Genomic DNA, 16,604 nt, shown 5'->3' on the forward strand with positions numbered 1-16,604 from the left:
ATGAGGAGAAATAACATCAATCACTCGCTTAACGTGAATAGGGAATCTGTCCCCTGGGGAAAAGATTCCACTATATCACCCTTAATGGGATAAAAGATTCTATGAATACTATCCGATTCATTAGAAACATTAAGTTTGATAACTACCTGGCCGTTTCTGAAAGCGATAGAACAACTTAAACAAAGACGACGTTTCATAAGTGCTATTAGTGTAATACAAGTTAAAAGGTTTATATTTGTATAAAAACCAAGGATTTGATCAACATCGCATTATTTAATGTAAAAGTTCTTCAAGCAGTAATCTGAATCATTTACAAATAATGGCCTAGTAATTGTACAGTCATGTGTGTTGGACAATACACACTAACCATTAGGTCAATAATATAAAATCATCGTTAACTAATGAATGAGACAATAGCAATAAATTGTATTAAAAGGAATACACTGTCAGAAATACAGTCATATCAGAACGTGAGTTCGTCACCTCTCACTTATATATAAATTACTCTCTTTCTACTTCTCTTCATTGCTGTAAATAATGGATAATCTCATTTGCCTGTTGATAACGATGTGCAGTGTAAATATTGCAAGTACTGCTACAATAGAAACCACGAAACTGCTGTTTCAGGACTTGTTCTCAAATTACTCTAAACATGTTCTTCCTGTTATTGACCAATCTAAACCAGTTAGTGTTAACATGGACCTATCTGTTGTGTCCATTAACGACTTTGATGAAGTAACAGGAACGTTAACGATAGTCGCCATCTTGAATGTTTCTTGGAATGACGAAAGTTTGGTGTGGGATTCTGTTTTATATGGGAATACGACGACCCTAACTTTTAATCAGGATTTAATTTGGCTACCAGAAATGGTTCTTCTTAATCCTGCTGACTCTGTTGAGCCAATTGGCAATGCTCGTTTCAAAGTGACGGTCACATCTACTGGCGGGGTTGTTTGGGCGACAGGCGGACTTTTGAAGGCAGCATGTACAGCAGATGTTTCCCGATTTCCATTTGACCAACAGAACTGTACAATTAGCATAAGTCCATGGGGCTACTCTTCATCACAGGTAACGTTGACAGTACCGTCACGTACGATAGACTTCGGCTTTTATTGTGTTAACGGTGAATGGGATGTGACAGGATCAAGAACAATGCAGTTGTCAAATACTTTTGACATTGCAAAGTACACTATTACTATCAAGAGACGCCATACTAGTTTTTTGGTGAGTGTTGTGATACCAATCATCATGTTAGCCTTTGTGAACCCGTTCGTGTTTATTCTACCATTTGATTCAGGAGAGCGGGTGTCGTACAGTATCACAGTGTTACTGGCCTTCAGTGTGTATATGACGGTGGTAAGTGACCGGATGCCAGCGTCCTCTCAACCCATGTCTATTTTGGCATACTACTTACTGTTCACGCTTTCAATTAGTGTTCTCATTGTAATTGTGAACATATTTCAAATCAGAACATATGGTAAAGACAATGCCCACCAGCCCATTCCACAATGTATAAGCAGGACTGTATTGTTCCTTCAGATGATTTACAGGAGTAAGAAGATTGAAACTAAACGCAATCACTTGTTTCCACAAGAGAATGGCGATATCAAAGCAGGTAAAGATGTATCTGGTGAAAATAACCTTCAACTGGAGGACCTTGGAGGATCGCCGATCAGTAGTGGTGAACCATTACACGAGAATGCAGTGCAGAAAGGGGAAATTAAGGCCACAAGCGATCAACAGGGATGCACTTGGTATAAGGTAGCAAAGATGGCGGATGTGGTATACTTTGGCTTATTCTCGTTTGTGACAGTCGTAGTAACTTTTGTATTTTTCATCATAACTACGTGATAACTTAACTCAACTTTTACAGCATTTTAGATGGCAATGAAAAGTGATATTTTTTCTCTTGTTTACCACTCAAACAAAAGCAATTACTTCATAACAATAATTTTTATGATTGTTTTTATACGCATTTACTGTTTTCAGAAAGTAATCAATTTCTGCAAGTAACGCCTCTTGGTGTATGTCAAAATTTAAAAGGCAGTCATTTGTTGTGAAAAATACCTTCTTTTCATCTGCAAATAAGAAGCAACGTCGGCCATCTTGAAACCGAAAACTGAAAATTCGGTTTAGCCCATTCTCATTAAGTATGTACAACGTCATCAATTTAGAACTCTATTAATGAACGATATTGTATCAGCCAATCAGCAGTAACGACTTCCCTCTTGGATATTGGAACGAAAGTGAGTTGTAAATATATACAGAACATACCAATCAATACTCGCATGGAGTTTAATAAACCATCGGGCCAACAACACCAGAGAAAACGCATTGGAACATTCTGGCCTACTATAGAACAACAAACAGCGTGACATACATCTTCTGATTATTTCAATTGATCAGTGTTTTGCTCGTGCAATTTGTTATCACCTAATGTCACATGTTTATTTCGCCATCAATGCGTTGTCGCAATTGCTGGACGTTTCGCCCGTTTTCATGTTGTTTAAGTTTAACATGGATGTGTGTGCAAACGTTAAGATACGTTTAAGTTCAAGTCACAAAAGGGTTGCTTGTTTACACTTGCAGTAAAGGGGTGGGATGGGTTTAGAAAACCGTTTCACGTTCACGGATGGTTGTTATGGAAATTATTAGCCAATTTAATGTTTTACAACATCGCCGACGTGGTGGAATATAAATGACGCAACAAATGTTTTTAAACGTTTCTCATCTGTCTGACCTACTCGCTCATTAATGAGTGTGGCTGTCGTATACATACCATTACACGTGTAAATAAAGACATAACCACATACTGGTCAATCATAAAAAGATAAACTGATTTTGTTTTTAGCTTCGGGTATGAATATGCATCACCATTATGCACGTCAAATAATAATGATAAAACCCCCAAACAAACAATCAAGCAAATAAAACACTTAAAGAATAAAATACTTAGAAATAAACCTGAAACCGTCTACCATTGATAGTGTTACAAATAATTAGGGTTAATTTATATGTATGTCCATTGTTTTTGACTTGTCCTATTTAAATGTAATTAAAGCATATTAGCTTAAAAAATACCACGTACTCTGATTTGTGAAATACGCACATTGGTTATTGATTCCGCTCTCTTAAATGTATCTCATCTTCACTCATTGAGTTGGTCTTGCAAAATCGAGGGCTACAGTTGTATCCTTCATTTTTGTCAACCTAACCTTGGGGGTTGGGAACTGAGAAAAGAATGAACCGCTATAACCCACTGCATGCTATTAGAGGCACCTAATCTGTGAACCCCTTGCAGAATTAGGAATTTCCTTTTGTTCCCTCTACTCGGGGAACACAAAAGTCATCAAAGTAAATTTGATGTAGCGTTGCAAAATTGGGATCTTAATATTTTATATGTGGCCGTGTATGACCTTATTATGTTTATTGACCGTTAAGTCTACAGTGTGGCAATGTATGTCGTAACTGTGTTAATGAGTCGGTAAGTCTTCAGGGCTTACCTGTTTGGCGTTATTGTGCTACGAACAGTTACTGTATGAACTGGATGTATTTAGATTGTCGAGAAGCTTAAGAGCACGTTGTTGCCTTAGCTTGTGTGACCCTATTGAGTTGGTTGGCCGGTAATCGACCGTGTTGACCTGTATTGACTTATTTTGTTTACAGACCGTTGTTAAAACACCTTAATAAGTGGTTTGGGTCGTCGTTCAAATAACGTTGTTGTCCTGTATAATCTGGTGGTTTTGGTGGACCGTAAGGACTGTCGTGTTTTTTGTATATGACCTTCATGTACATGTGTGATTAGAAATACTGTATGGCCCTGCAATTTGATCTTTTGTGACCTTATTGTGTTGGTAGACCGTTGAAGACTTCATTGTAACTCTGTATTAATGACTCTACATTGTGTTAGTAGACAGTTGAAGACTACCTTGTAGCTCTGTATTAATGACTGTACATTGTGTTGGTAGGCTGTTGGAGACTACCTTGTAGCTATTTATTAATGACTGTACAATGTGTTGGTAGACAGTTGGAGACTACCCTGTAGCTCTGTATTAATGACTGTACATTGTGTTGGTAGACAGTTGGAGACTACCTTGTAGCTCTGTATTAATGACTGTATATTGTGTTGGTAGACTGTTGGAGACTACCTTGTAGCTCTGTATTAATGACTGTATATTGTGTTGGTAGACTGTTGGAGACTACCTTGTAGCTCTGTATTAATGACTGTATATTGTGTTGGTAGACTGTTGGAGACTACCTTGTAGCTCTGTATTAATGACTGTATATTGTGTTGGTAGACTGTTGGAGACTACCTTGTAGCTCTGTATTAATGACTGTATATTGTGTTGGTAGACTGTTGGAGACTACCTTGTAGCTCTGTATTAATGACTGTATATTGTGTTGGTAGACTGTTGGAGACTACCTTGTAGCTCTGTATTAATGACTGTACATTGTGTTGGTAGACAGTTGGAGACTACCTTGTAGCTCTGTATTAATGACTGTACATTGTGTTGGTAGACAGTTGGAGACTACCTTGTAGCTCTGTATTAATGACTGTACATTGTGTTGGTAGACAGTTGGAGACTACCTTGTAGCTCTGTATTAATGACTGTACATTGTGTTGGTAGACAGTTGGAGACTACCTTGTAGCTCTGTATTAATGACTGTACATTGTGTTGGTAGACAGTTGGAGACTACCTTGTAGCTCTGTATTAATGACTGTACATTGTGTTGGTAGACAGTTGGAGACTACCTTGTAGCTCTGTATTAATGACTGTACATTGTGTTGGTAGACAGTTGGAGACTACCTTGTAGCTCTGTATTAATGACTGTACATTGTGTTGGTAGACAGTTGGAGACTACCTTGTAGCTCTGTATTAATGACTGTACATTGTGTTGGTAGACAGTTGGAGACTACCTTGTAGCTCTGTATTAATGACTGTACATTGTGTTGGTAGACAGTTGGAGACTACCTTGTAGCTCTGTATTAATGACTGTACATTGTGTTGGTAGACAGTTGGAGACTACCTTGTAGCTCTGTATTAATGACTGTACATTGTGTTGGTAGACAGTTGGAGACTACCTTGTAGCTCTGTATTAATGACTGTATATTGTGTTGGTAGACTGTTGGAGACTACCTTGTAGCTCTGTATTAATGAGTGTACATTGTGTTGGTAGGCTGTTGGAGACTACCTTGTAGCTCAGTATTAATGACTGTATATTGTGTTGGTAGACTGTTTGAGACTACCTTGTAGCTCTGTATTAATGACGGTAGACCTTTGAAGTCTACCATGTAGCTCGGTTTGACCCTATATTGAGTTTGTGAGCCGTTGAAGAATACCTTTTGGCCTATATCACTATATTAATTGTGTACTATATTGTGTTGGTGGATAATTGAAGACGACCTTGTAGCTCTGTATGTATGACCATATATTGTGTTGGTAAATCGTTGAATACTGCATTGTAGCTCTGTATGAGGGTATATTGTGTAGGTGGGCTGTTGAAGACCAACCTATATTGTGAAGGCGGGCCGTTGAAGACCTCCCTATATTGTGTAGGCGGGCCGTTGAAGACCACCCTAAAAAATGTATATTGTGTTGGTGGACCATTAAATACACTAGCCTATATTGTGTTGGTGGGCCATTAAAGACTACCATATAGTGTGTTGGTTTACCGTTAGTACCACCTTGTACATTGTAGCTCTGTATTACCCTAAATTGTGTTGATGGACCATTAAGGACTACTCTATAATGTGTTGGTGGACTGTTGCAGACTACCTCGCAGCTCTGTATGTTTGACCCTATATTGTGTTGGTGGAAAGTTATCAAATTCAAGTGTTCGTACATTGCGGAGTAAGGGAGGCTAACCGTCCATGTCATCTGATCATTTGAATTGTTAAATGAGTAAAGACAATATTATGTTTTTTACATTATGAACGGATTTCCTTAAGGATTTTAGAAGGAAAAGATGATAAAGAAATATAAATGAAAATATAATATAGCGTCAACACTACAATAATGAGATGCTTTACAGTGACTAAGTATGAGTCATTTATCGTATTGTGATTAGACCAACTAATCAAAATATTAAAACCGAGTCTCAACAGGCCACAATAAAATCTTGCGCCAAATTGTCCACCAATCTTGTGTACTTCGTGACGTCACGTTACTATTGTATTGTGATGACATGTAATTGTGACGTCACGACGTTGTTCTTTTGAATAAACCTGAAGAGCCCTGTGAAGGGTGAAAGCAGCTAGATTTTTAGTCGGTCGTTAAATTTTATTTTTTCTATATTACTTCCTTCACATGGACATTTAATCACTTTTTATTATATATATATATATATATATATGGATTATAACATGCCCAGCGTTTTTGTTGTCCCGCCGTATTTATCTGGCTGTACATTACATATAAACAGTATATACGGATCATTTACAGGTAGCATTGACACGGGATCGTAGAAAATAACGTTCTACTCGATGAAAAACAAATTGAAACAAGTAATTTTTAAATTTTCAGTATGAGACGTTACGTTTAAAGTACATAAACGTCACGTTATCAATACACAATGCGAGTCACGACGTCAAAATTACATTATATACATGACAAGTTAACAGGGTAAGAGACAAATGAATTATTCACCCTTTTGATGTGAGATGGAAAATCTCAACCTCCGGGAAAGTTTCTTTTATTTCATTCCCAAGGGCGTGTAAATTCTATTACTGACATCCGTTTCATTACAAAACAATTTGTGGGATAACAATCCATCCTTTTTTCGACAGCGGCTGAACACTTCAAACACAATCGAGCTATATTTTCATTAGCGTCATCAATTTGATAAAGCTCTATATTTATGTATTTATATCAAAGCCTAAAAGGAAAGGATTTGATTAACATAACACAACATCGTTAAGTGTATCAAATGTTCACGTTGTAAGATAGAACACATACACAAAATACCTCGGCATTATACAGTAACCTGTATTGGCTAATACAAACACTGCGTAAAGTTCAATAAAAAATACACAAAGCGTTGAATGGGATAACATAAAGGAGATATACTGTCACTAAGGCTGTCATATCGGAACGTCCACACGGTGCGTCAACTCGTAGTTCTGTTTTAATCCGTCTCTTTTACGCCTTTTCGTTGATGTTCATAATGGATATTTTCATTTTCCTGCCGATAACTATGTGCAGTGTAAATATTGCAAGAACCACATCAATAGGAACTACAAAACTGCTGTTACATGACTTGTTCTCAGATTACTCAGAAGATGTACGTCCTGTAACTAACCAATTTAAACCAGTCAGTGTGTGTAAGGACCTTTATGTTGTGTCCATTAACGACTTTGATGAAGTAAGAGGAACGTTAACGATAGTCGCCATCTTTAATGTTTCTTGGACTGACGAAAGTTTGGTGTGGGATTCTGCTTTATATGGAAATACGTCACTAACTTTTAATCGGTGTAGAATTTGGCTCTCAGAAATGGTTCTTCTAAATCCTGCCGACTCTATTGAGCCAGTCACACTGTGACAAATATCAAAAGTGAAATGTTCACACTGTGCTGCGCACTCGTAAAAAATATCAAAATATTAGCCACACTCGTGAAATATATTTGTTATTACTGAAGACAACATTAAATACATACATGTATAGTGTTGATCTTTTCTGTTTGAAAATGTTTTTTTTGTGTGTTTGTATCCCATTATAGATTTTGCGTTGAATTCACATTGTGTTGTACATACTATGTATGTTAAAACAGCAGCTATCTCCCATTGAATCTTACATACATGGCCCTTTTACTTTTGTTGTGTTTTAACTGTTGGACCAGAGTTGTTTGTTTATGAGATTGGGACGGACCTAGTGATTTGTTGTTGTTTTGGTGAGACCTGACAAAACCTTTCAAGGTCTGCATTAACATTCGCAGGTTAATACGGTTTTACTCATAAAAGTTGATCCCCTTAACGAACAGGCCCCAGCATTGAAACGACTGTTAGGGTAAGTACTAGATCATGTAAAATGTCATTTATAAATAGTGTGTATACAATAGTATGATGTGTGAATGATATAGTATTGATGTATCTGAGGTTGTTATTGTTCATACATATTGTATACTTTGCCAATTATCTTCATCTTGTTGAAGTTGGGCAGTATCCCACAAACGTTGACATAAACTTATTTTGTTGTGATCACTAGGACCTATAAAGTTACTATTCTATAGTAAAATGGGTCCCATGGTAAGGCTTACTGGGTTATCCAAGGTTCAAAAGGCAACACGTTCCTTTGAGCTATACTTTATTTTAAATAATTTGCATAACTTGCTTTGACTCTGATTGAATTTTGTATGTGTATGCTGTCATTATTCACTGTATTTGGTATTCGAGTTTTTAATGAGTATTCCTTAAATCTGTGATGATTATTTTTACAAATACCGTTTTTTTTTAGTTTTTTTTTTTTTTTAATTTTTACTGAAAGTACAATTACATCTCACAAATAGAAATGATAGTATGTGTCAATTGTGTTGATTAATTAGGGATGTGTTTTTGTGATATAATAAAGATTGTAATTATGCTTGTATATATGCCTTTCTCCTGTATAAAGATAATCAAAATCATGCTGACAATGTGCGTTATTCGTGTCTATACCTACTACAATAAACGTAAGTACATCTCGTGTAACAGTGGAGGCTTGACCAGAAACGTGTCACCGTCGTCTGGACCTGTACCCTACCACATGCAGTAAAGATCATGATCTAGTGGGCGGCGAGGACTGTGTAAGGATTAGAACTGTATGTCACAAATGGTTGTAATGTGAAGAACATTTTTTTAAAGTGCTTTTTGTTATTTTTGGGAGCATTGAACTGTACATTTCACATTAACGTTAAGTTGAATTCAAACTACATTGAAGTGTTGCGAAACAGTAGTTATCTCCCATTGAACACAAGAAAGGACTGCGCGAGGAAAACATATCAGGTTAAACTCGTAAACCAACAAGTCAATGCAATTGATACGAGGGACACATGACAGGGTATCTGCATATCTGATGAATTATCGAGGAATTGCCTCTCATCTGTATCCGCCATTTGTCAATTAAGACAAGAAAAATGTTATTTTCTGCCAAAGCGCCCTCACCAAAACTGTTTAAGTTTGCAATTCGTTGTATGGTAAGGTCAATAGTGACACACGTTTATTATTTATATATGGTGGTTGAAGTGAGTATTGAAATAACACCGCTAGTTGAAGAAAACGAAGAAAAAGAAATACGAAAACATACTCATGCATTTTCCTGATATATTTTGAAAATCACATGACTTTATTCAAACGAAGCCCTTGATAAGCGTAAGAAGTCATTTCACTAAATAGCATTCATACTTTCATTAAAACCCCAATAAATAACAAACGTAACGAATATCTCCTATAACAGTTAAATAGAAAACCGACATTTAAGGCAAGCAGCATTCATGTTTATATATTTACATTTGCATAGCATTGTCACTATATAGCCCCTTTGAAAGCTGTGTCGTTGATGGGACTTTAATTACCATGCATCACGAGACACAATTCTTAGAGTATTAATACAACACTGACCGGAACTACAATATCTATTATAAATAAACATGACGGCTGCTGAAATATCGCTGGGCATTGTGAGATTTGACAATGTAATTGTAAATGTATGTGCAAAATAAAAAATTAAATAAAAAATACCTTTATTACAACGAAAACAAGACAAGGTCTTGTACAAAATACACATCAGTTGAAATAACCAATGCCGGCAATGGAAACAATTTTAACGCTCATGCAAGTTATCAGAAATATCGTCTGATACACTGCACTGNGGGTTCGTTACAAATGTCTGAAATACACATATTCTATATACCTACTGACACATACGTTACAGACCTACTGATATGAGTCACAGCACACATAAACATTTCAGACATTTTGTAACGACCTGTGCTCTGTCGCAAGATCACTCACTTCGAACGCTATCAGTTTCACGCGTCTCGCATCCACGGTTCCTGATTTCTGGCGACATTTCAAATAACGAGGCCGTTATAGAATCTACCGACTGTTGTCAGGTTCCCATACAATCAACAAATAAATTCACGCCTGGATTCTTCACAAAACGAGCAAAGAGAAAAGTTCGAATTAACTTACAAAAAAACTCCCTCCTGGAGGGCAAGGTCGAATTTACGGTGTTCACTGTATTTGTCCATGCGCGAAATTTGTTCCGGGTAAAAATCGAAACAATTTCAAATCTAACTTTCAGCTCGGAGTTCTATTGATAAACTTAAATCACCCTATAGACATATCATACGCAATTGTATTGATACTTAATTGTGGAATAAAATTGAAGTGTTTGATAAAATTTCAAAGTACTACCTTGTTCGCCAATCAGCACGCGACAATACGCTGTTCAAACTATTGAACGAAATTGTGTGGACTGTCGATAAGGCGGGCATTTTTAATTTTAAGTTTTAAGTTAAAAAAGAACATAAGAGGCAGAGAAAACGTAAATATAGCGCGCATTACGAGTTGTTTGCTTGCAAAGCTGTGTCATTCAAATAGATCATAAATACCATACAAAAGCAGTTCAATGCTTAAATATACAGCACGCATCCTAAAACCTACGTTTATTGTATTCATTACTCATTTTAAAAGCCGATCGAATAATTGACAAAGAAAACATGTTTTAGATATATACTATGTCAGTAAGAAATAGTATTTAATCAAATTCTGCTACAACCTATCGTATCATTACTGCTTCAAACGTTTAATACGTCGCTCAGGGAAATTTAGATTATCTGAGGGATAGTTGCCTGTTGACAAATACCGAAATAAATACTCAGACATATCGTGCTTGAAGAAAAAATTGACATTTGTTTTGCTTTTTTGGAAAGTGATTTATAACATAAAGCATTTCTATAGAGCTGAACTATAAAATACAGAAGACTATAATTCGTACGGAAAGAAGGCATTTTACACATTAATCAAAAATCTGTTTGGCGTTGCAATTTATCTTGAAATTAATATTACGCGGATTTTCACTACGGTAAAAACTATTATCGAGAAATTGAATCATTTGTGTTGGCCCCACCTAGCTTTTAGGATTTAAATTTTCATTAGACAATATGTGAAACGATTGCATTCCTCAGACTACCGATTACCCCTAAGCTCCGTGGAGTTAATTCCTCACATACAATGACATATGCTGGAAATAATTAGGTACATTTTTGACATTATCAGACGAGCAAATCGATTGCACATTTTATTTTGGTATACATACACATACTTTGTAACGATGTGTTCGACTGTTCTTTGTATGGTAATATTTAATTCTCAACATGAAGTTTCATACCTATCCAATTTTCACTTAGAAATTATGTTTGTCACTTTTTGTGAGACATATTTTTATTGCGAATGCTAGGATCACAACATGGATTATTTCAATGACGATGATTCTATTCAATTTTAGGATCAACATTGGAAGAAAAAATATTTTCATAAATAAGAAAATGAAAAACAAAACAGCATACAAATATTTACGAAATTTGATGTCAAATTTTACGTGAAATAATTCTAATGATTTTCTTAGGATTGAAGAAACGCTTATTTATGTAACATAGCAATTGTTTAAATTCTTAAAAGGACCAAGATAAAGGAAATCTTATGATGCTACAATTCAATATTCACAATACACAATACAAATAATCTTTTAAATAACAACACCTACAATGAACAACTAAAGGTTCTTACATACCAATACGAGTAATTCTTATATTCTCAACCCATGCTATGAACCCCAGTGCTGTCTAACAAAACTCTATTTATAACAATGCAATGTATCTTACCAACATTAAGGTCTAAATATTGCGTGTTGCTGATATCAACACAAAGATCAAAACCGTAGACATAAAGCAACTCACAGATCAAAAGGAATGTTACAGAAAACCTTAATCTAAAGCACGGTTCCGATCATAAACTATACGATGACATGTCTATGCTGTTTTGTAAGCCGGCAGATTTTAATTCCCTTCAGGCTTTAGATGGATACACTACGGAATAGGGTCAAACCCAGTCTATGAACGACATTTTAAACTAATCCTGTCATGTAACGGCAGGATTTCTGTTTTCAGGAAAAAAAACTACTCGAAATGTTCTGTATTATAGAAAGGATTTAAAGGATTAAGTTCTAAATGAAAGGACACAAAAATCAATATAAATAAACCCGGTGTTAAGATACACCAGAGTAGTGTATGGAGATGATGCAGGCCTAACATTATCGTACGCTTTGTGCGTACTATATAGTGATACCAATATAACTCACAAAAAATACTTCAGACGTAATGACCAGGGCTAATCATTATTAGACGCGGACTTCCAATGCTGTTTATATGATACCACGTTTGAGATGCACGCGCATATCTTAGTGGATTGGGATAGTTCACGTCGGTGGTAAAAGATAATTTAGAAAATTGCAAGTGAATCCATTTAACAGCTTACAAATATGTAATTTCCTTCTTTCTCATCTGTCGATAACTTTTCTAAACCAATTTCAATGTAGAGTGCAAAGCTGATACGTAAATATTCTCTCTTTGTCATTTCCAGTAAGTCGGATTCGGTAAATGTTCACCTATCCTATAGCAACTAGGAGGACAACACCATTTATTACATTTTTGCCAGTGAAATATTTGATTCTATCAACCTGATAAAACTGAAATTTTTCACACTGTGACAAATATCAAAAGTGATATGTTCAAACTGCGCTGCGCACTCGTAAAACATATCAAAATATTAGCCACACTCGTGAAATATATTTGTTATTACTGAAGACAACATTACATACATATAGTGTTGATGTTTTCTGTTTGGTAATGTTTTATTTTGTGTTTGTATCCCATTGTAGATTGTGTTGTACATCATACGTATGTTAAAGCAGCAGTTATCTCCCATTGAATCTTACATACATGGCCCTTTTACCTTTGTTGTGTTTTTAACGGTTGGACCAGAGCTGTTTGTTTATGAGATTGGGACGGACCTAGTGAGTTGTTGTTGTTTTGGTGAGACCTGACAAAACCTTTCAAGGTCTGCATTAAAATTCGCAGGTTAATACGTTTTTTTCTCATAAAAGTAAATCCTCTAAACGAACAGACCCCAGCATTGAAAACGACTGTTAGGGCAAGTATTAGGTTATGTATAATGTTATTTATAAATAGTGTGTATACAATATTATGATGTGTGAATGATATAGTATTGATGTATCTGAGGTTGTTATTGTTCATACATATTGTATACTTTGCCAATTATCTTCATCTTGTTGAAGTTGAGCAGTATCCCACAAACATTGACATACACTTATTGTGTTGTGATCACCAGGACCTATAAAGTTACTATTCTATAGTAAGATTGTTCCCATGGTAAGGCTTTATGGGTTATCCAAGGTTCAAAAGGCAACACGTTCCTTTGAGCTATACTTCTTATATTTTAAATAATTTGCATAACTTGCTTTGACTCTGATTGAATTTTATATGTGTATGCTGTCATTATTCACTGTATTTGGTATTCGAGTTTTTAATGAGTGTATTCCTTAAATCTGTGATATTATTTTTACAAATAACTTTTTATTTTTTTTAACTTTTGCTGAAAGTACAATTACATCTCACAAATAGAAATGATAGTATGTGTCAATTGTGTTGTTTAATTAGATATGTGTTTTTTTGATATAATAAAGATTGTAATTATGCTTGTATATATGCCTTTCTCCTGTATAAAGATAATCAAAATCATGCTGAAAATGTGTGTTATTCGTGTCTATACCTACTACTGCAGGTAACTGTCACCAACAAAAACGTAAGTACATCTCGTGTAACAGTGGAGGCTTGACCAGAAACGTGTCACCGTCGTCTGGACCTGTACCCTACCACATGCAGTAAAGATCATGATCTAGTGGGCGGATAGGACTGTGTAAGGATTATAACTGTATGTCACAGATGGTGGTAATGTGAAGAACATTTTTTTAAAGTGCTTTGTGTTATTTTTGGGAGCATTGAACTGTACATTTCACATTAACTTAACGTTGAATTCAAACTAAATTGAAGTGTTGCGAAACAGTTGTTATCTCCCATTGAACACATGAAAGGACTGCGCGAGGAAAACAGATCAGGTTAAACGCGTAAACCAACAGTCAATGCAATTTATACGAGGGACACGGGACAGGGTATCTGCATATCTGATGAATTATCGAGGATTTGATCCTCATCTGTATCGGCCATTTGTCAATTAAGACAAGAAAATGTTATTTTCTGCCAAAGCGCCCTCACCAAAACTGTTTAAGTTCGCAATTCGTTGTATGGTAAGGTCAATAGTGACACACATTTATTATTTATATATGGAGGTTGAAGCGAGTTTTGAAATAAAACCGCTAGTTGAAGAAAAGGAAGAAAAAGAAATACGAAAACATACTCATGCATTTTCCTTATATATTTTGAAAATCACATGACTTTATTCAAACGACGCCCTTGATAAGCGTAAGAAGTCATTTCATTTAATAGCATTCATACTTCCATTAAAACCCCAATAAATAACAAACGTAACGAATATCTCCTATAACAGGTAAATAGAAAACCGACATTCAAGGCAAGCAGCATTCATGTTTATATATACAGCTCGCATCCTAAATCCTACGTTTATTGTATTCATTACTCATTTTAATAGCCGATCGAATAATTGACATAGAGAAAATGTTTTAGATATATACCATGTCAGTAAGAAATAGTATTTAATCAAATTCTGCTACAACCTATCGTATCATTACTGCTTCAAACGTTTTATACGTCGCTCAGGGAAATCTAGATTATCTGAGGGATAGTTGCCTGTTGACAAATACCGAAATAAATACTCAGACATATCGTGATTGAAGAAAAAATTGACATTTGATTTGCTATTTTGGAAAGTGATTTATAACATAAAGCATTCCTATAGAGCTAAACTATCACTGATAAGTATTAGAATATAATTCCTAGGGAAAGAAGGCATTTTAAACATTAATCAAAAATCTGTTTGGCGTTGCAATTTGTCTTGAAATTAATATTACGCGGATTTTCACTACGGTAAAAACTATTATCGAGAATTTGAATAATTTGTGTTGGCCCCACCTAGCTTTTAGGATTTAAATTTTCATCAGACAATATGTGAAACGATTGCATTCCTCAGACTACCGATTACCCCTAAGCTCCGGGGAGTTAATTCCTCACATACAATGACATATGCTGGAAATAATTAGGTACATTTTTGACATTATCAGACGAGCGAATCGATTGCACATTTTATTTTGGTATACATACACATACTTTGTAACGATGTGTTAGACTGTTCTTTGAATAGTAATATTCAATTCACAACATTGAGTTTCATACCTATCCAATTTTTACTTAGAAATTATGTTTGTCACTTTTTGTGAGACATATTTTTATTGCGAATGCTAGGATCACAACATGGATTATCTCAATAACGATGATTCTATTCAATTTTAGGGTCAACATTGGAAGAAAAATTATTTTCATAAATAAGAAAATGAAAAAGAAAACAACATACAAATATTTACGAAATTTGATGTCAAATTTTACTTGAAATAATTCTAATGATTTTCTTAGGATTGAAGAGACGCTTATTTATGTTACATAGCAATTGTTTAAATTCTTAAAAGGACAAAGATAAAGGAAATCTTATGATGCTACAATTAAATATTCACAATAAACAATACAAATAATCTTTTTCATAACAACACCTACAATGAACAACTAAACGTTCATACATACCGATACGAGTAATTCTTATAATATCAACCCATGCTATGAACCCAAGTTCTGTCCAACAAAACTTCATTTATAACAATGCAATGTATCTACCAACATTAAGGTCTAAATATTGCGTGTTGCTGATATCAACACAAAGATCAAAACCGTAGACATAAAGCAACTCACAGATCAAAAGGAATGTTACAGAAAACCTTAATCTAAAGCACGGTTCCGATCATAAACTATACGATGACATGTCTATGCTGTTTTGTAAGCCGCAGATTTTAATTCCCTTCAGGCTTCGGATGGATTCACTACGGAATAGGATCAAACCCAGTCTATGAACGACATTTTAAACTAATCCTGTCATGTAACGGCAGGATTTCTGTTTTCAGAAAAAAAGTCTACTCGAAATGCTCTGTATTATAGAAAGGATTTAAAGGATTAAGTCCTCAATGAAAGGACACAAAAATCAATATAAAAACCCCGGTGTTAAGATACACCAGAGTAGTGTATGGAGATGATGCAGGCCTAACAATATCGTACGCTTTGTGCGTACTATATAGTGATACCAATATAACTCACAAAAAATACTTCAGACGTAATGACCAGGGTTTATCATTATTAGATGCGTTCTTCAATTGTTCTTATGTTAATATTTTTTAACAACAGTGTATAATACCACGTCTGAGATGATCAGCAAACATCTTGCCAATGTAATTGAAGAATAAATTAATGTCACTTCAATGGCAAATAAATCGAAATAGCAGAATAATACTGAATTGTATTTTTGACCAAG

At 35.2% G+C, this 16,604-nt stretch overlaps 1 protein-coding gene across 1 annotated transcript; it reads left to right on the forward strand.

The window, feature by feature from the left end:
* Positions 1–567: 567 nt before the first annotated feature.
* Positions 568–1,851, forward strand: LOC110456985 (neuronal acetylcholine receptor subunit alpha-9-like). The gene has a single exon (XM_021508068.1). The coding sequence runs from the start codon at positions 568–570 to the stop codon at positions 1,849–1,851; it is 1,284 nt and encodes a 427-aa protein (XP_021363743.1).
* Positions 1,852–16,604: the final 14,753 nt, after the last annotated feature.

Source organism: Mizuhopecten yessoensis, unplaced genomic scaffold (genome assembly GCF_002113885.1).
Source record: "Mizuhopecten yessoensis strain PY_sf001 unplaced genomic scaffold, ASM211388v2 scaffold8991, whole genome shotgun sequence".
Taxonomy (NCBI): Eukaryota; Metazoa; Mollusca; class Bivalvia; order Pectinida; family Pectinidae; genus Mizuhopecten; species Mizuhopecten yessoensis.